The sequence below is a fragment of the Carassius auratus genome, chromosome 28 (genome assembly GCF_003368295.1).
Source record: "Carassius auratus strain Wakin chromosome 28, ASM336829v1, whole genome shotgun sequence".
NCBI lineage: Eukaryota > Metazoa > Chordata > Actinopteri > Cypriniformes > Cyprinidae > Carassius > Carassius auratus.
This window is the reverse complement of record NC_039270.1, coordinates 17,879,004-17,899,909: the sequence shown is the minus strand read 5'-3', so window position 1 is coordinate 17,899,909 and position 20,906 is coordinate 17,879,004. Positions and strand designations below refer to the sequence as shown.

Sequence of the window (20,906 nt, the reverse complement as noted above, 5' to 3'; positions counted from 1 at the left end):
TTAAGATTATGTATGATAGTTGTATCATGAAGATTGAATTGACTACTTGCACAACTACTGTTCTACATATGGCTCAGGTGTTTCCAGTATACATACATACATACAGAGCTACTCATGAGAACACAGCTTATTACAATTTATTTTAGGGTTGTCCGTTGTTTCAAAGAATTCAGTAATGTTCTCTGTGTTAATTTAATGATAAAACGTGTTCAATCTTAAACAGCATCACTGACACTGAAAATGGCATAAACATACAGTATATGTAGTGGCATAACTTTATGATAAATAACACAGAATAGTTAAAACATTGTTTATGAGAACGGTGATGTTTTGTGCATGCATCTTGACTTTGTAGAAGAATGTGTATGTGTATGTATGTTGTGTTTCTTCACAAAGTGACATTGGCAACTACTGGTGTGGCATGCATAATGCAGCATTTTAAGTTGTTCTTTTGTATCCATGGGACTTGTTTTGATAATATTGTTCTCTGTATTCAAAACTATTAAAAAATCCATAAACATAATCTGAGTGTGTCAGATAAGAGTGACAGAAAATGTCCCAAGGACCAGGATTGAGAACCACAAGTGATTACAATTTACTGTACACTGAAAACATACATAACTGGAAACTAATAAGCTGAGATCATGTCACAAAGCTTGGTGCAAAGTGAACATTTTTCATTATGTTTCCCCTTGCAGTCATAATTATCAAAGTGAGTTATCAAACTTGAATGAGCAATCTACCATCATTGCTGAGGTACTCGGACCCTTCCTGTCAAAGAAAATAAATGATCAACAAGTTACATGCATGTACAAGGATGATGTACAAAGATTGATATGAATCTGAATTATTCTCATCTCCACATACCTGTTGATTTCTTCTTGAAGTAAATTAGTCCAGTAGCTGTGAAGATGATTCCCAGCACCAGACCAGAGGCTCCAATAGCAACTTTATTCCTCTCATACTCTTGGAGAGACGGATCTGTGGAGTACAGTACGTCAGATATAATATGTGACCCTGGAGCACAAAACCAGTCTTAAGTCTCTGGGGTATATTTGTAGCAATGGCCAAAAAAACATTGTATGGGTCAAAATTATTGATTTTTCTTTTATGCCAAAAATCATTAGGATATTAAGTAAAGATCATGTTCCATGAATATATTTTGTTAATTTCCTACTGTAAATATTTCAAAACTAAATGTTTGATAAGTAATATGCATTGTTAAGAATTCTTTGGATAACTTCAGGCAATTTAATCAGTACCGTATTTTTCGGACTATAAGTCGCATCGAAGTATAAGTCGCATCAGCACAAAAATACGTCATGACGAGGAAAAAAAAATAAATATAAGGACTATAAGTCGCATTTATTTAGAACCAAGAACCAAGAGAAAACATTACCGTCTGCAGCATAGAGCACCCTCTTGCGGCTGGAGAAGGTCATGTTTTCTCTTAGTTCATATCTCTCGGTTCATGTCAAAGTAATTTAATAAATAAGTCGCACCTGACTATAAGTTGCAGGACCAGCCAAACTATGAAAAAAAGTATGACTTATAGTCTGGAAAATACGGTATTTAGATTTTTTTGCTCCCTCAGATTCCAGATTTTCACTTTTAAATTTACACTTAAGACTGGTTTTGTGCTCCAGGGTCACATATATCCAAATATGCTTACCGCAAATACAGTTATAATATGACAGTAGCCCCTGGTTTCACAGACAAGTCTTAAGTCTAGTCCCAGACTAAAATGTAAGTCTGAGCTGTTTCAACTGAAAGAAACTCGCACTGAATGATCTTAAAATATACCAGTGCCACTGTTTTCTCTCAAGAGGGACACAACTAATGTTTTTTTTTTCTAACATATGTTTATAAAACATTACCTAAATGTCCTAATTGAACTATAGCTTAATCCTGGCTTAGTCTAAGCCCTGTCTGTGAAACCAGGCCTATGTGTCTCATCTTACCCCAGTCATAGATCATGGGTTTATTGAAGCTATCATGCTCAACCATACAGGAGATCTTCTCTCCAGATCTGGGAGTGTACTCCAGGTCAGAGTGAATTTGGTAGTACCAATCACCATTAGCCATCTCCATAGTGGATGTCACTTCAGAGGTCACTGGTTTACCATCTCTCAGCCACGAAACTTTGATGTGCGGAGGATAAAATTCATATGCGCTGCACATCAACACAGCTGGATGTCTGCCACCAGCCTGTTTCACTGATCTGAGCTTAACCTTTGGTTTCACTAAATGAAAGAGAGCAACATTATAAATATGCAGTCCAATGCATTTCTCATTTGTATGTGTGTGTGTATTGCAGGTTGGGGTGTTTGACATTAGAAATGGCATTTGAACAAAGCAGAAAAATATAAATAATTTTTACTCAAAATAGGTTTATTTAATTCTTAGATGTTAGAGTAGATCACTCATAACATTAAAAAAAATCCATAAATAATTGTTACACAGTTAGTATATGCTCATATACATTAGATAGCCATCCAAAACGGCAGTTCTACCATCGCTGCCACGTCTGTAAAGTGCATTTGCACCTCTTGACCACTGAGTGGCGCTTTAACCAAGTTATCAAACAAGCGCATCTAAGCACATTTTCACAAATAGACATAAGCTTTGCCTCACCAATGTGTTACATTTGAGGGCTGCAGTCAAGAAAAATTAAAGAAAAAAACGCTGTCGTTAAAATATTTAATATTTTATAATAAAAGTTTATTACTTATGAAGTTACGTGCGTTTCTTAGAACGAATTCAAGCAGGATAAATGTCAAGCGTATGAGCCTGTGCTTATGTTTCCTCTAAGCTACACAGAATTACACCATATTTTAGATTTGACACATTTACTAGGTGTCCAGTATTATTTATATTATATGAATATTATTCTAAAGAAATTGTGGCATCAGAGCATTAAAAGTTGTAGTCTATGTTAGTGAGCTGCCTATATTAAAATTTTTTGGGAAAAAGATATTTGTTTGTACACTGATTAAGAAATTGTGGCGTGTTTTATACATTATTTTCTTTATTTTAGTAATTTCGCTCCCATTATTTAGGCCTACCGTATTTTTCGGACTATAAGTCGCACTGGACTATAAGTCGCATTTATTTAGAACCAAGAGAAAACATTACCGTCTCCAGCCACGAGAGGGCGCTCTATGTCTTCAGTGTAGACTACAGGAGCACTGAGCAGCATAGAGCGCCCTCTCACGACTGGAGATGGTAATGTTTTCTGTTGGTTCATGTTTCTTAGTTCATTTCTCTTGATTCATGTCAAATTAATTTTGATAAATAAGTCGCACCTGACTATAAGTCGCAGGACCAGCCAAACTATGAAAAAAAGTGCGACTTATAGTCAGGTGCGACTTATTTATCAAAATTAATTTGACATTAAAAGTTGTAGTCTATTTTAGTGAGCTGCCTATATTAACATTTTTTGGGGAAAAGATATTTGTCTGTACACTGATTAAGAAATTGTGGCGTGTTTTATACATTATTTTCTTTATTTTAGTAAAACATGAGGCACTGTAATTTCGCTCCCATTATTTAGGCCTACCGTATTTTTCGGACTATAAGTCACATTTATTTAGAACCAAGAGAAAACATTACAGTCTACAGCCAAGAGAGGGCACTCTATGCTGTTCAGTGTAGACTACAGGAGCAGTGAGCAGCATAGAGCGCCCTCTCGTGGCTGGAGACGGCAATGCTTTCTCTTGGTTCATGTCTCTTAGTTCATTTCTCTTGATTCATGTCAAATTAATTTTGATAAATAAGTCGCACCTGACTATAAGTCGCAGGACCAGCCAAACTATGAAAAAAAGTGCGACTTATAGTCCGGAAAATACGGTAATTAAAACAAGAAATGAATAAATGAAACCTGCAGGATTTAGCTAAATCATTGAAACTCTAAAAAATGGACTTATTAATAAAAAGTCCTCACATTTAAACTCAAGTTCTCTCATTATAATCAACAAAATACACAGGATTTAAATAAGAGCTTTATTCATTGACAAGTGATTTTAAAGGTAGCCTTGTTTACTTGCTTTCATATAGTTTAAGTAAAAAAAAAAAGATTCAGCCGCTTTTGAATGCAGGTGTGTATCATATTCTGCGACGCACAGCATTTATTCTTATTTGTCTACTTATTATTATTATTATTATTTATTTTAGATAATTGCATGTAAAAAAAATGTTTACTTTGTAATGCATATGCAAAGTGTGAATTATTATTCATATTCAAGTGTTTGTGCGAAAACTATTAATGTGCAATCATGACAGGGAGGCACCATCTCGATCACTTGAATAACTTAAAATTGTGGTGTCTCACAAACATGAGAAATATATCTACAGAAAGCTTGATGTGTCTACTTTTAAACGAATAAATTAAAAACGAAAGCATTATGTAATCTGTGAAGGTTGCGTTTCTCTCTAAAGGTGCATCCATGTGGACAGAGCCAGCACTGTGAATTTTGCAGCTGACAAGAAAACGTTTGTTTATTAATAAATATTTAAAATGTCTCCTTTTTCACAATTATTAAGCTACTTCTGTCTGTGCTTTGTGGCAAACTTAATGCATGTGCTTGAAGAATATATTGCAGGATATAATAAGGTTCATTACGGGTTAAAGGTGTAAATTTAATATAAACCTGCAATTAGATGAATAGTGACAACTGAACCACTAGACATCTCTCTAGACCCTCTAGACATCTCTGTTAAAGTTTTAAAGCATTTTATAAACGTTTGCATAAATTTTTCTTTCAGAATGGTCCGTAATGGAGAAATGCCTGAACACTGATTTTTCCTCTCAAACCCAAAAATTAAAATTGAAATAAAATTGATATTTTATGTTTTGAGAATGACCAACCCTTCTCTGCAGATATTGTTGCTTCTGGTTTGTGCATTGTTAATAATAATAATAATAATAATAATGTCTCCAAGAACTCTGTTGTTTTTTGTCGCATCTGTACACGTGAAATGTATTTCCCAAATCTAAAATAGCCTATAAAACATGTTCAAAGACGGTTACTTTACTGATGTTTGGACTCTATTTGGGATTTAGAAAAACATAAAGAGATAGGCTGCATTCTGTGAGAATTTATATTTCACACTGTAAGAAGTACTGTTTAGACGAAACAAAATCAAATTAACGCAACAGTTTGCATTTTTTTTTTTGGATAAAAAAAAGTGGATCAAAACCTTTCTTCAACGTTATTCTAAAACCAAAATGACGAGGCAATTGTTCTACTTTGGCTAAACCGGCTCTGCAGGTTTGAAACCCTAATAAGACACTGTCCATATGAAAGACCAAGTGACTCACACATTTATATCAACCCCCACAAGCTATACAGAACTACCCCCCAAAAAAAACCCAACCCCCTCCAGAAAGGACCCCTGTGTTGTAATGTTACTGGGTTGAAACATGACTGCACTCAAATCAGCAGTACTATTTATATTCATTATTTTACCGCAGCCCATATTATTATTTTCACAAGACTATATAAATAACAAATTATCAATTGATAATTAATCATAATCTTTACGAAAATCATTGTTATTTGTGAACGTAGGCGTTTGAAGAAGGCCTCACAGCACGCGGGACTCCGCTAACAGCAGCCAGGATCACCGTCAGCAAGTTTTGATTTTACAAAATCAGTTTGAGCGAATACAACTTATTGATCATGAGCCCAACATTTATCAAGGCAGGAAAACATTCAGTCTACCTGAAGGAAGACATATTTAATCATAGCTTAATGCTGTTAAATAGAGAGACAGTATTTTCACCTCCTAAATTACTTCCCCAATTATACAATGTTAAAATTTACTCATCTTTTTAGAATAATTGTATTCTTTATTGTCGAAGCAAAACAAATATGATATTTTTTTTAACTGCAGGCAGACATAGGCCTATATTATTAAAAATATATTATCATTACAAATATTTGGATCGTCCCTTATTCTGTACCTTGTTTTCTTAAAGAATAAACACTATAAATAAAGAATACATGAAAGAATCTCAATTAGCCCTTATTTTCCATTTCTGAAATTAATTGGCAACTCTAATGATGACGTTATAATCTTTTGACTCCCTGACAGAGGCACCTTGCTCAATGTGGCACGAACATCAAAGTTGATCAATAATTTGAGCGGATTTTGGGAGCCCATTTTTTTGTATTTCAGCAAAATTTTTAGAATCCATGCAAGCAAAATCTGAACACGGACCTGCACTTGCTGTGTATCGGTGGTAGATGCTTTCTTGGACAGTGTCCATGATGACGTTGTGGACTTTGACTCTGTTTTCTGTCAAAGAATCTGAAAGTGGCTCATCCTCTGCCATTTCACCTGGCATGGCTTTCTTTTTTCTTTGCCTTTTTTCTGGGAGGGCAGTTTGAACTTCAAAGTCACAATAATCCTGCTCCTGTAGATTGTTGTTTGCCCACTGTACAAATGTATCTGCTGCATTTTTAACACCTTCAAAATCCCGGCCGAACCTTTTCAAGTTGTCTTCAGTTCAAATTACCATGCGTTGAGCAGTTAGCAAGTCCATGCCACTCGTCTGAAGGTACTTTGACAGTGGTGTAGTTTGAGCAAATATTCGAAGGAAAATCTGCGCTGTGAGTATGGTTTCATATCTGAGTAATGCCTCCATGTAATCTCTGGCTTTCACTCTCACAGTCGGCTGCATTGTGTTGTCTTTCTCCATCTTCGCCATGGTGGTAACAAGGTCAATGAAAAGGGCCCCCTCAGGATTTCCAAAATGTCCAAAAACTTTGCGTAGTGCTTGGTCTTCTTCTATTTGAGCAATACGTCTGTGACTGCTGTCCTCACTGACCTCCTCCCACACGTTCATGCATTTGTAGGACTCGCGTATGAATGTGGCAATGTCATTTAGCAGGGAGAACAGTGATGCACTTGACACTACAATTCCAGTTGTGTCTGCCAACACAAGGTTAAGAATATGTGCATAACACCAAACATGGACTTGTGCTGGTGCCTCTTGTTTGAGAAGTGCAGAAAACCCCGTGTACTGCCCTTGCATGTTTGCAGCCCCATCTGTTGAGTTGCCAGTGCATTTCTTGATGTCAACAGCAATTAAAAAAAAAAATAAATTCAGCAAAACAACAAGATTTTCTCCAGTAGAGGACTGACAGTCGATTACTGCAATTAGTTTCTCATTGATAACATTGGTCAAATATCTGAGTGCAATTGCACATTGATTAGAACTTCTTCAGCAATTCTTTGTTGGATTAAGAGACTGATAACACTAATGATTTTGTTTACTGTCTTTGACAGCAAAGTCACAAGGGATCCTCTTCCTTTACGTCCACCTTCATGCAGCTTTTTACTTTTTTCAATGCATTCACTGACATGTCCTTCTGTCTCCACCTTGGTGCAAAACAACCACCTTATTGTAAATTGTTTGCCCAGAATCTACATATATTTTAGTAAAAATTGAAGTATTATATTTATGATTTTTTTTTAAATCTCAAAATTACTTAAATATCCAACATTTAGCAATATATTTAATACAATATGTTAATTTGTTTTTCTTTCTTATTTTGCTTCTACCTGTCATCTCACTCACTGGCTGAATCTGATGCGTGACCATTGCACCACAGCTAGTGCTAGGTTGACTGTCTCCACCTTCATTTGATTAAAAAAAAGAAGGACATTTTTTTTAAAAACCTCACAAAGGGGCAGACGTAATTTTCTAAATTGTCTAATAAAATGTTATTGCATTATTTTTTTGTTGATGTCTGCACTATCACTACTGTCTCCCTGCTCCCATACCATATAAAATGTTAAAATGTGTCTGTTAAATTACTAATGTAACTTTACACTAAATAATGTTAATCTCCTTTAGCATACAGTATTTTGAGTGACGATTGTAATAGAAGCTTACTACCGCTTACATTTGCTAGCAGTTCAATACTAAGTTAACGAAGAAAAAAGTACAGTATTTTTTTTTCCATCAATATGTTTATTGGTCTTTTTAGAATTTGAAATGATATACAACAGAACCTCCTCTCAGACACAAAATACAATGATATCGTATATAAAATGTTATATCCATAATGCCCTTTGACACAAGTTTACAGAGACCAACCAACTCCCAACAAGCAGATCACTAACTGTAAAATTATTCATGAGCGTCGTCCTCCTCTTGATCTTTTGTTAAGTTTGTGCCTTCTGCAAAAAGCATGAAAGGTCTCCAAACACTTTCAAACAAGTTCTTTTTTCCTTTTAGCAAGTATGTGATGCGTTCCAATGGAAGAGTAGCCAACATCTGCTTAACCCACTGTCCAATACTTGGTCTTCTTATGTTTTTCCAGTGCAGTGCAATCAACATTTTAGCTTGTAATAAACATATATCAATGAACAGCTTTTCGCTTTTTGTATATCCTGTGTGCTTGGGATATAGGCCTAAAATTATAAAAGAAGGTTCCAAAGGGAGATCTTTAGAAATAATATCCTTCACAGTTTGCTTTATTGCACCCCAAAATGTCCTTATTTCTCTGCAATCCCAAAAACAATGGAACAATGTACCCTTTTCTTCTCCACACTTTGTACATATGTCTGGGATATTTGGATTGTATTGGTTTAATTTAACAGGAGTGACATAAACACGCATAAGCCACTTGTATTGTAATAATCTCAACCTAGAGTTTATAGTTTGCTTATGTGCTTTACTACAAGCCAATTCCCACTCATCTAGTGATACATTTATTTGCAGATCTTTTTTCCAGGCTTCTAATTTTAAGGTTGAATTATCTGGGGAGTGTGATAACAGTAGTTTATAAAGTTGTGAGATTGCTCCCCTTTTAAAGCTATTTTCACTTATAATTTCTTCTAACTTAGATTTGGGTGGTTTCCACAAATTGCTTTGTTTTGTTCCTATATAACTTCTTAGTTGGAGATACTTGAAAAAATATTTCCTTTGAATGTTGAATTTGCGACTAAGCATGTCAAATGACATCATGTTGTCTGAGTCTGTTGGATATAGATCTTGAATTTTCTCCAATCCATTTAAAGCCCATTGCTTAAAGACTGCATCGGCTCTCCCCGGGGAGAAGTTTTGATTTCCCCAAATTGGGGTTAGTCGTGATAAAATAACTGGGTCTTTAATATACCTTTTAACACTATACCACACCTTAACCATGTTTTTAACTATTGGATTTTTAGTTTTCTTCATCAAATTAGTTTCTGTATCAGAAAAAAGGTACAAAGGTAATGGCGGGCTCAAAATGTTACTTTCCATTTCTGTCCATTGGGGGGCGTCACTTTTGCTAAAATAGTACCCTATAGATCTAAGCTGAGCTGCCCAGTAGTACCATACTAAGTTTGGGCACATCAAGCCTCCTTCATGGTAGGGCAAATGCAGTAAAGACAGTCTTATTCTAGCACGTTTGTTTGCCCATATAAAATCAAGAAGCAGTTTCTTAAAGGTTTTAAACCAGTCAGCAGGAGGTGGCAAGGGAATATTCTGAAGAACATACAACAGTTTTGGAAGTATATTCATTTTGTAAATATTAATTCGACCAATAAGAGACATGGGAAGAAGAATCCATCCGTTAACACTATCTCTAATTTCGTTAGTTATCGATTCATAATTATGCTGAACAATTAAATCTGAATTTGGGAGGATTTGTTTTCCTAAGTAAGTAAATTTAGAAACTAATTTAAATTGTGAAACAATTATAGGTGGGTTTTCTCCCTCTCCTTTATCTAGCAACAAGATAGATGATTTTAATCTGTTAATTACATATCCTGAAATATGACCAAACTCCTCAATTAGTTTTAACAAAGCGGGAATAGATGAATTTAGTTGTGAAAGGAATACAATTATATCATCTGCATACAACGACAGTCTGTGTTCTACCTGACCAATCCGGATTCCAGTTATGTGTAAGTGTGACCGTACTGCTATAGCCAAGGGCTCCATTGCTAAAGTGAAGAGCAACGGAGATAACGGACACCCTTGCCGACATCCCCGTTTAATTAAAATTGGTTTAGACACATTTTTATTTGTTAAAATCTCTGCAGTTGGATGTAAATATAATAACTGTATCCATTTTCGAATTTTTGGTCCAAATCCAAAGCGTCTTAACACGTCAAAAAGATAGGCCCATTCTACCCTGTCAAATGCTTTTTCGGCATCCAGGGAGAGGAGGGCCGTATCCCTAGTGTGGTTTAGTGCTTGAATGACATTGAGAACCCTCCTAACATTGTGCAGACCTTGTCGACCTAAAACAAAGCCGTTTTGATCCCTGTGGATAATTAATGGAAGGGTTTCCTGTAAACGAGTTGCTAGTAATTTGCTGATTATCTTAAGATCTGAGTTAAGCAGGCTTATTGGCCTCATATTCTCACATTTATCCCTAGATTTCCCAGGCTTAGGTAATCAGATAATTAATGCGCTGACCATTGAGTTAGGGAGGTCCCCATCTATAAAAGCTTCCTGTAACATTTCCAATATTGGCTTTACCAATTTTCCCTTAAACTTTTTATAAAAGTCGATTGGAAACCCATCAGGGCCAGCTTTTTTACCTGTGCTCATGTTATCAATTACTTTGACTATTTCATCTTCACTAATGTCACAGTCTAATTGTTGGACAAAGTCTTCTGCAATAGTTGGTATGTTTAACTTGTCTAAAAATATTTTTTGTATGCTTAGATCTGTATGGCCCTGAGAATCATAAAGTTTTTCATAATAATTTCTAAATTCTGTATTTATCTCTATTGGGTACACAATTGTCTCTCCTTTTGTATTTATTATTGTAGTTATATTTTTGCTTCCAATTGTTTGATTTGCCATGCTAAAATCTTACCGGGCTTCTCCCCCTGTTCATAAAAAGACTGATTTAACCTTAGTATGTTGGAGGCTGCCCTGTCCGCTGTAGCTTTATTATACTGTGCTTTTAACAGCAACAGCTCTTTTTCTGCATGGGAATTCTTATCTCTAAACAACTGCTTCTCCAAATTCTTTATTTTTTCTTCTAATTGTTGTCTTTTCTTGCGTAATTCTTTAGATTTTGAAGAAGTATAAGAAATGATATAACCCCTTATACAGGCCTTAGAAGCATCCCATTTGACACGTGCAGTGGTTTGTGTTGTGTTTATACTAAAATATTCATAAATTTTATTCCCAACATATCTTACAAATGATTCATCCTTGAGCCATTTTTGATGTAAGCACCATCTAGGAGGGTCTATCAATAAATCTTTATGAGTATATTTTATGTTACATGAAGCATGGTCTGATATTATAATACTATCATAGGAGCATTCTCCCATATTAGGCAACAAGTCTGCCGAAATCAGAAAGTAGTCCAAGCGAGAGTATGTATTAAATGTTTTAGAGTAACAAGAGTATGTAATATCGATTGGATTATAATGTCGCCAGATATCTATCATCTGCAACTCCTTCATAAAGTTCTGGATGATTTCTCTGCTTTTATGATGAGTCTGGTCAATTCCAGTGGAACGGTCTAGAATTGGATTTAAAACGCAGTTCCAGTCTCCACCAATAATATTTTTTCCTGAGAGAGAAGAAATGGTTAGAAATAAATTTGTAAAGAATCGATCATCATCTGTATTAGGTCCATATACATTCACTAAGTTGAAATTTTCATGTAAAATAGATCCTTGAATAATCAAGTATCTTCCAAATTTGTCTTTTATAACATTTGTGACATGCAATGGTACCGATTTATGAATTAGTGTAATTACACCTCGAGATCTAGATGCAAATGAGGATGCATACAGCGATCCCTGCCACCTCCTGCTTATTCTGATATTTTCCTCCTCAAGAGTGTGGGTCTCCTGCAGGAAAACTATTTTAGAGCCTAGATCTTTTATTTTATTCATAACCTGCTTGATCTTTTTAGGTTTACTTAAGCCCCTGCAATTCCAGGAAGTGTATTTAATTTCTAATTTTTGTGTCATCTAAGCAGAACATACAATAGCATTGTTTTTACAGAATATGTCTGAGAGTTAACACACAACAGAATTCTGGAACATGAACTAAAAGCTGCGAACAGAACGAACATCACAAAGACAAAACCCCCTTTCCCAGCTAACTGGGTAAACCCCTGAAATACACTACTTCCAACCGCTAACCCGTTCAGATTCCTGAGATCTGAACTGTTGTAAGTATAGAAACATCTCAACGTTCACCTGCACCTGTATTCAAATAACGTATCCTTTTTGAACAGTACTTGCATTTGCAACTTCCAAAATGCCTCATCAAAAATACCTACAATGTGTGGTTGTTATGGCAGTGGCAATACATATTAACACAAGTCATTCTGTTTCTTCTGTATCCATTTGGATCTTCTGGACAAAGATCTTGGCTTCCGCTGGGGAAGTGAACTTGTGGACTTTCTCCTTGTATGTCAGCACCAGCGTGGATGGGGAAAGAATGCCATGCCGCACCCTTAGTTTACGCAGCTGGTCGCGAACAACATCGAACTGCTTTCGCTGCCTGTGCACCTCTGTAGCAACATCAGCAAACAGCTTCACACGTTGATTCTTGTAGAAGATCTCCTTCTTTGTTTTGGCAGCTCTTAGTACGGTTTCTTTCTGCTTGTAATTAAGAAATCTCATGATTACCGTTCTCGGCGAGGCATCGGTGTCTCTCTTTGGCCCGACGCGGTGAGCCCTTTCCAGGACTAAAGGGTGACGCATTGGGTTTAACTCCAACGCGTCTGGCAACCAGCTCTCCAAAAACCCACACATGTCGGAGCCCTCACAATTTTCAGGGAGACCCACCAGCCTAAGATTGTTCAAACACGATCTTGTTTCCATGTCGACCACTTTGTCCTCAAGATGTTTATTTCTTTTCTGTAAACTCTCGACCACCGCTTTCAAGTCGACCTGCCCGTCTTCCACGTTAGACAGGCGCACCTCAGCCTCGGCCATCCGCTCTGTACATTCAGACAAATCTTTTCTTGTTTCTTCTATAGCTTTCAGTACGCCATCAAATCTTCCCGTGAACTCTGTTTTCAAATTGCGTATCTCTCCCAATATCTCATCTTTAGCCATATTTAGCAGCTGTTGGTCATTGCCGGGTGGAATCATCGCGTTGTTGTTCACATCACCTTCGTTAGTTTCTTTGTAAGCAGTTTTAGCATCATTCATAACGTTAGCTTCCTTGCTAGCTGGCTGCTCTATGCCATGCGATCCAAAGCCTGTTAATTTGGATTGCGTAGTTGATTTAGGCTTATCCCTGCTCCCTCTTCCAGTGCCAGGCATTTCTGCGCCAGTTTCACAGTTTCGGAGAGTTTTTGTCTCAACTAAAAGGATTAGTCAGGATTGTTGTAGAGAGCAGGCTCGAACGTGACCTTCTAGCTTGCGGCCATACCCGGAAGTCCCCAAAAGTACAGTATTTACAGATGAAACAGACCTGCACTTGAAGCCCTGAACAGGTCAGTAATTTTGCAACATTTTGCTCCTTCTTCTTGTAGTGCTTTTTTCTTCTTTATTCTTTCCCTCTCTGCTCCACCTGGCCATTTTCTCTCCATCATCGCGTGTTGCTCGCATTTTCTGTTTAACCGTTTGGCTGAGGCTTAAAGTCATCAGATGCAATGGAAAAAAAAACTAAAAACTGGATAAAAACATACACAAAACTTGTAAGTAGTTAACAACATAGCCTAGATTAGGCCCCTACTCTGTTCCTAAGTGTATAATGTAATTTTTTTTGTTTACCCACGGTAACATATTTTAACAGATTAATCGCCTATTTTCGTTTGCTGCATGTTTTTTTTTTTTTTTTGAGAGGAAAAAAAAGGTTGTACTTTATTACATTCAGAAATTATAACGGCTGGCAATGATTAAATATGTATAATTCAAATGGATAATTTTTTTTAAAATAATAATAATAATTTAAAGGAAACATAAATTAAGGTTGGACTCTCTCAGTCTGGAGAAATCCAAACGTTTCCATATTCGTGATGTTGCCCATTTGAAAATAGTCTTTGTTGTTCATGCTTTTTTCAGTATCGATGGAAAAAAATCATAATGAGCAAAAATATGCCAAAGTGGACCGCTGTTAGCGCCGAATGTCACGGTGAACTACTGCTGTTTTTTTTAATATGTGCGTGAGGCACCAGCGCGATCAAACAGCTGAAACAGAAAATACCACATTTTTGTCACACATAAAGCATAATTCAAAGTGTTAGCAGTTTGAAAGATCAAGAATAATAAAAATCAAGAGTTAATAAGAATTATTTCTAAATGCGGGATCATTCTCATTTCGCTCTGCAATATGGAGCCTGAAGGCTTTTTTTTTTTTCTTGACCAAAATGAGCCTAAGACTGTCCCACGTTTTGAAATTAGCTCACTGTAAATTTTTCTAATGATTTTAAAGATGTTACAATGTTATATCATAATGTTATTGTTGTTTTATTTCCTCCTTTCATCTCCATTAACAAGCCCACTAAAATTATATATATATAAAAACCACACAAAAATATAAATTCCGTTTGTGAGAGGGAAAAAAAGTCACGTATAAGTTGCAATTATTACATTCAAAAATAATAACGGATGACCTAATAATGTTATAATTTACAAACAGGATATTTTTAGCTCCCTTCACTTTACAACAAATCCTTTAAATTTAACAAATTTATTAGAACAGAACAAGAATAAAAAATATAGAATTCTAATGGATAAATATAATTGCAGTATATAATAATATAGGCTTAGCTATAAACAAACAAAAAAATAATAATAATTTAAAGCTAAGCATAAGGAAAGCTTGGGCTCTCTCTCATTCTCTAACTCGGGAGAAATCCAAACGTTTCCATATTCGTGATGTTGCCCAATTGAAGCTTAACTATTATCATGAGGTAAAATAGGCTTTGTAGTTCAGGCATGTTTCAGTATCAATGGAAAAAATAAAATGAGCAAAAATATGCCAAAGTGGACCGCTGCTCACACCGAATATCATGGTGAATGAGAGCTGTTTCCAGTGAATATGTGCATGAGGCACCAGCGCGATCAAACAACAGATAATATTACATTTTTGGTCACACAGCAAAGGCATAATTCGAAAATGCAAACTGTTTGCAGTTTGAAAAACCAAGAATAATAACAGTGTTAATAATAGTGGTGGGCCGACACCAGATATAATTTTTGATATATATAGCAAAACTGTAATAATGCGAGAAATGTTGAAGGTGTCTGAATAAATGGTTTGATTGTATATTTAATTTTTACATTGAAGACTGTCCAGTGCTATTTTACATGTAATTATTTGGTTTCTGTATCTTGACACCTACAAACTTGAAAAAAACTTAAACATTGGTGTGAAACAGGTGTAAGGTTGTGCATTCTGGAATTAGTTTACAGCTTTTTCAAGCACTTTGTGATGCATTTTAGAAAGAGGTGATGAGCCCCTTTTCTAATGCACCATCTAGCTTGATAAACCCCTTCTCAAAGACTTACTGTTGTCAATTTTATTTGGGTAACACACATATACTGAATGCTTTCGGCAGAATTCGAATGAGCCATTTTAATCTAGATTAATCTAGATTAATTTCAAGATCACAGTGAGATTAATCTAGATTAAAAAAAATAATTTATGCCCACCACTAGTTAATAATAATTATTGCTAAATGCTGGACTGTTTTTGTTTTCGCTCTGCATATGGAACCTGAAGATTTTTTTTTTTTAACCAAGAATGAACCCAAATGAAAACATTTAGCTTTTAACCCTTGTATATATATATATATATATATATATATATATAGGCCTATTATGTAATCACTGCTTAATAACAATAGCATGCATATGATCCTTTGTGTAAAGAAGACTGTAGCCTAAGACTATCCCACGTCTTGAAATAAAGTCACTGTAAAAAATGTATGGTTTTTAGGGATATAACAATGTTATATTATAATGTTATTGTTGTTTTACTTCATCATTTCATCTCTATTAACAAACCAAAATTTTTAAATTACATTCAGTTTCCAATCCGTCCCTTTGCGCCACCTGGCGGTAGTTTCGCAAATTATTTTAACACGTGAATGACTTGCAGTTAACACGTGGCGGTAATACCCATTTAGGTTGTCTACCTACTGTAGAAATAACACAAATGTAAAAAAAAAAAAAAAAAAAAAGGAATTCCACGAGTAAAAGTTTCAGAGGAGTTTTGAGCCACTTACCTACTTTAACAAGGTCAGGTGTATCCTCGGATTTAAAAAGAAATTTGCATATAGTAGCACCAGCTCTCTCTGATTCCAGAAATGGGCTATCATTCCATCGCTCTGCAAATCTCATTCCGATCTCGCTAAACCCCACAAACTTCCTCAAAGTACTGTTGAACTGTGTGAATAGAAATTTATTTAAATAAAAGCTGTCAATATACACCATGTCACTGTAATCAGGAGAGCTGTAGATGCATCTTGACCGTCTTATGTAATAGTCATCAGCTGAAAAAGAGGCAGAACAATCACAGTTTTGTCAGATAAATATGACAAGAAAGAAAAAAAAGAGACACACTTTTATAAGTAATACACAGGCAAAGATCTGTTGAGTACAGTGATATGTCAACTTATGCTGTCCACAAACAGTTCAAGTAATATATTATACAGAATCCATCCTCAGAGGACAATCAAATAAGTCACCCTTCTAAAAAACATGCAGAAGTATAAATCTTACCACTTTTTGCTCCAGTCAATACAGACAGTGTCAAAATGAGATGACAACTCAAGAACTGTAGCAGTGACATTTTCACAAGCACTGAACCCCAGCTGCATGTTGCCAGTGCTTTACGATCATGTCAGGTTTGAGGCTATTGTCCAACCAGAGTTACTCCAGTTATAAATATCAGATGTTACTAGGTAGTATCCTGTTTTCAATTATAATCACAAGCACTATCCAATTATCAATTTACATACAACTGTGGTGTGGATTTTTTATTTTATTTTTTTCCTTAACAAAACTTTAGTAACTTTAGTAACAAATACTGTATAATATTAGTGACTAACACACTAAGGTAGTATACAGTGACTTTTGAAATACTGGTTTTTAACAAGTCTGTCAGGTTTCCAGAAATCAATCAAATAATCTATTTTTTTTTTATTATTATTGAAAGGAGCTGTAATATGGCAGTACACTGAGAAGGAAACAGGAAACATTAATTTCAGTGGTATCTGCAAACAGTGACTGACATTTGTAACGCTCTGAAAGAACCAGAAAGGTTGTTATCTGAGAGAAAGGATGCATTCAAAATTGCACACTGTCTGACTCAGGCCTACAGTTTTCAATGGTCTCGTACCTAGCCAATGTATGTGCAGTGGTGTAGTGGATGGGCATGCAGGGCACACTCTGCAAGGGGACCTTGCGTGGTGGGGGGCTTCCCTAAAAGTGGACCTGACAGACCAGCTTGTGAACTGATTATTAACCGTTAACAAAATGATATTGTTAAATTAGATTTAAACTTAATTAGAATGGATATCTGTATGTGATCCATTAAAAATGTTTTTTTTCTTCTTCAGGGGTTTAATGCACGCACAAATACATGGTCATATCACACACTTGCAGCACTTCGGTGAAGGAATGAAAACAGAATAAAATGGCATGTATAAATGGAACAACATTAAAAAGGCTACACAAATTGTTTCATTTAAATAATACATAAACATAAACCAAAAAAAAAAAAAAAAGTGCCACAAGACCAAGAAAACCAAGACTGAATACACATCCTGAGTGTTTTATTTTACAAAGGCACAATGTTTTCAGTTTTTCTTGTGAATTTACAGAAGTGAAAGTGAACCACTTACAGTTATGTGTATGACTAAAAATGACTATTTTGGCTATTTTAAGTTGTTTCTGCTGTTATAAGAAAAAAGTGAATGTACCAGAGCCTCTAGTGAGAAACATTTGTATTTACGCTGAATGAGAGATTTCACTGTACAAATGAGAGATCTAGATATGTTTCAGTTTCTCTATTAATGCATTTGTTTTGGCTTGACATTTAGCCTATACGTTTATATGTATTTACGTTTTACACACACACATATATATATATATATATATATATATATATATATATATATATATATATATATGTGTGTGTGTGTGTGTGTGTGTGTGTGTATTCTTGAATTGTATATATGAATTTGCAGTATTATTTTATAGCTGCTTTTATTTATGATTTTAGTTTTGTTCTGTTCTGAATAATAAGTCAAATGTGAAGGATTTGCTGACAACTTCTATTTTTTTTTCTCTCAACGCATTTTTGACTGAAATGCATCTATCAGATTTTTTAAACCATGCAGAAAATGTCTAGCTTGAAAATAAACAAATAATAATAATAAAAATATATGTAAAAAAAAATTTACAAATTACTTTAATTGCATTCTGTCACAAACGAGACAGGAGGCAGACAGGATGGACCGTATGTGAGTTTTATTAGCAGAATGCTCCGAACCAGACGGGAATGTCAGAGTGAGAGCGAGTATGGACCAATATCAATACAACGGAACGATCTCTGATCACAGTAAGTGGAAGTGGAATCACCGAAGGAGGACTGAAGACAGAAGAAGATGGGCCGATCTTTGAGGGTTCTCAGAAGATTCGCGGATTCTCAGGCGAGTGTTGAGATAGAGTCTGTAAGCCATGTAATGACGAGATCAGACGGAGACTGAAGGTTGAGAGTGGGTATATAAGGGTGAGCAGTGATGAAGGATAGCAGGTGATGGTGATGAGGATGAAGAGATGCAGGTGATGACAATTAATATTCAGGGGATGACGAGCGAGTGGGTGGAGGGAGTGATGATGATGGTGGTGGAATCCTGACAGTACCCCCTCCTCCCGAGGCGGCTCTTGACGCTTGAGAAGAGGGGCATTGGCGACGGCGAGGCCTACCACGACCTCTGGGGGCAGGACGATCAGGATGGTCTGCATGAAACTGGGTGAGGAGGGTTGGGTCCAGAATGTCTTCGCGGGGTACCCATGAGCGTTCCTCGGGGCCATAATCCTCCCAGTCGACTAGATATTCCAGCCGGGGGCCTCGTCGCCGCGAATCCATGATGTTGCGGACACGGTAGATAGGCTCCTCTTCTACTGGAACGGGAGGAGGAGGTAAGTCCCTAGGTCCTGGATCTGAGGGAGGAGAAGTGACAGGGTCAATGAAGGGTTTTAACAAGGAGACGTGAAATGAGGGTGAAAACTTGTAATGAGGTGGGAGGTTGAGCCTGTAAGTGACTTCATTCAGCTGCCTCTGCACGGTAAATGGTCCGATGTATCGGGGACTCAGCTTACGGCAGGGCAGGCGAAGGCGGATGTCTCGGGTTGAAAGCCACACCTTCTGACCCGGTTGGTACTGGGGAGGGTCTGTCCGTCGACGATCGGCTTGGGTCTTGTGCCTTCGCACTGCCTGTTGGAGGTGAACGTGAGCTGAGTCCCATACCCTCTCGCTCTGATGGAACCAATAGTCAACGGCTGGGACCTCCGAGGGCTCCCCAGACCAAGGGAATAGAGGAGGTTGAAAACCCAGGATACATTGAAAAGGAGTGAGCCCGGTGGTGGATTGCCTGAGAGAATTCTGGGCGTATTCAGCCCAGGGGAGGTAGCGGCTCCAGCTGTCCTGGTACTGGTGGCAATATGACCTGAGGTACCGTCCTATCTCCTGGATCTTCCGCTCAGTCTGGCCGTTCGTCTGAGGGTGGTATCCTGAGGATAGACTAACAGTTACCCCAAGTAGTCGGAAGAAGGCTTGCCATACCCGAGATATGAACTGCGGACCTCTATCCGATACTATATCTTCGGGAATTCCAAAATTTCTGAAAACATGGTGGAACAAAGCCTCCGCGGTCTCAAAGGCGGTAGGGAGTCCAGGTAAGGGGATCAGCTTGCAAGCCTTCGAGAACCGATCCACTGCTACTAGAATACAGGTGAAGTTGTTAGATTTAGGAAGGTCAGTCATGAAGTCTACACCTAGATGAGACCATGGACGACGGGGTATAGGAAGAGGTACGAGTTTACCCTCCGGGAGTTTTCTGGGAGTATTAGAGATGGCGCAGACTGAGCACCCTTGGACAAACCGGGAGACATCTTGGGAGATAGATGGCCACCAGTACCGTTGACTGAGGAGCGAGAGGGTACGCCTGCTACCTGGATGACCAGAGCCCGGAGCTGTATGAGCAGAGTCCAGAAGGGCGGTGCGGAATTGTTGAGGTACAAAGGTGAGCCCCTCTGGACCTCCCGGCGGAGCGGGATGGAGACGGTTTTCCTGGGATATCTGATCGTCTATGTCCCAGAGGATTGGACAGGCGAACACGGCTGGAGGGAGAATGGGTTCAGGGCGGTACTCCTCAGACGAGGAATGATGGAGGCGAGAGAGAGCGTCAGCTTTTCCATTCTTACAGCCGGGTCGGTAGGTAACAACGAAATCAAAACGGGTGAAGAAGAGAGCCCAGCGGGCCTGACGAGGATTGAGCCGCTTGGCTTCTTTGAGGTATTCCAGATTACGATGATCGGTGATTACTTGAAATTGGTGATTGGCTCCCTCCAGCCAATGCCTCCACTCTTCCAAGGCAAGCTTGATTGCAAGCAGTTCCCGATTTCCGATGTCATAGTTTCGCTCCGCCGGGGACAGCTTCCTGGAGAAGAAGGCACATGGATGGAGTCTGGAAGGTTCACCCTGCCGCTGGGAGAGGACTGCTCCTACTCCAGTAGAAGACGCATCAACCTCGACGACAAATGGCAGATCTGGATCAGGATGGGCGAGGACGGGAGCGGTTGAAAAGGCGTCTTTTAATTGTTGGAAGGCTTGGATGGCTTCGGGGGAGAAGGATAGAGACTTGGTCTGGCCCTTCAAAGAGGAGGTCAGAGGAGCACTGATAATGCTGTAGTTATGGATGAATCTCCTGTAAAAGTTGGCAAATCCGAGGAATCTT

At 37.5% G+C, this 20,906-nt stretch overlaps 1 protein-coding gene across 1 annotated transcript; it reads right to left on the bottom strand.

The window, feature by feature from the left end:
* Positions 1-383: 383 nt before the first annotated feature.
* Positions 384-17,634, bottom strand: LOC113047079 (rano class II histocompatibility antigen, A beta chain-like). The gene is made up of 5 exons (XM_026208343.1): positions 16,663-17,634; positions 16,167-16,433; positions 1,962-2,243; positions 868-981; positions 384-771 (listed from the first exon to the last, which is right to left on the bottom strand). Exons 1-5 carry the CDS (start codon positions 16,730-16,732, stop codon positions 746-748), a joined length of 759 nt encoding a protein of 252 aa, XP_026064128.1. The 5' UTR covers positions 16,733-17,634; the 3' UTR covers positions 384-745.
* Between the last annotated feature and the right edge of the window lie 3,272 nt (positions 17,635-20,906).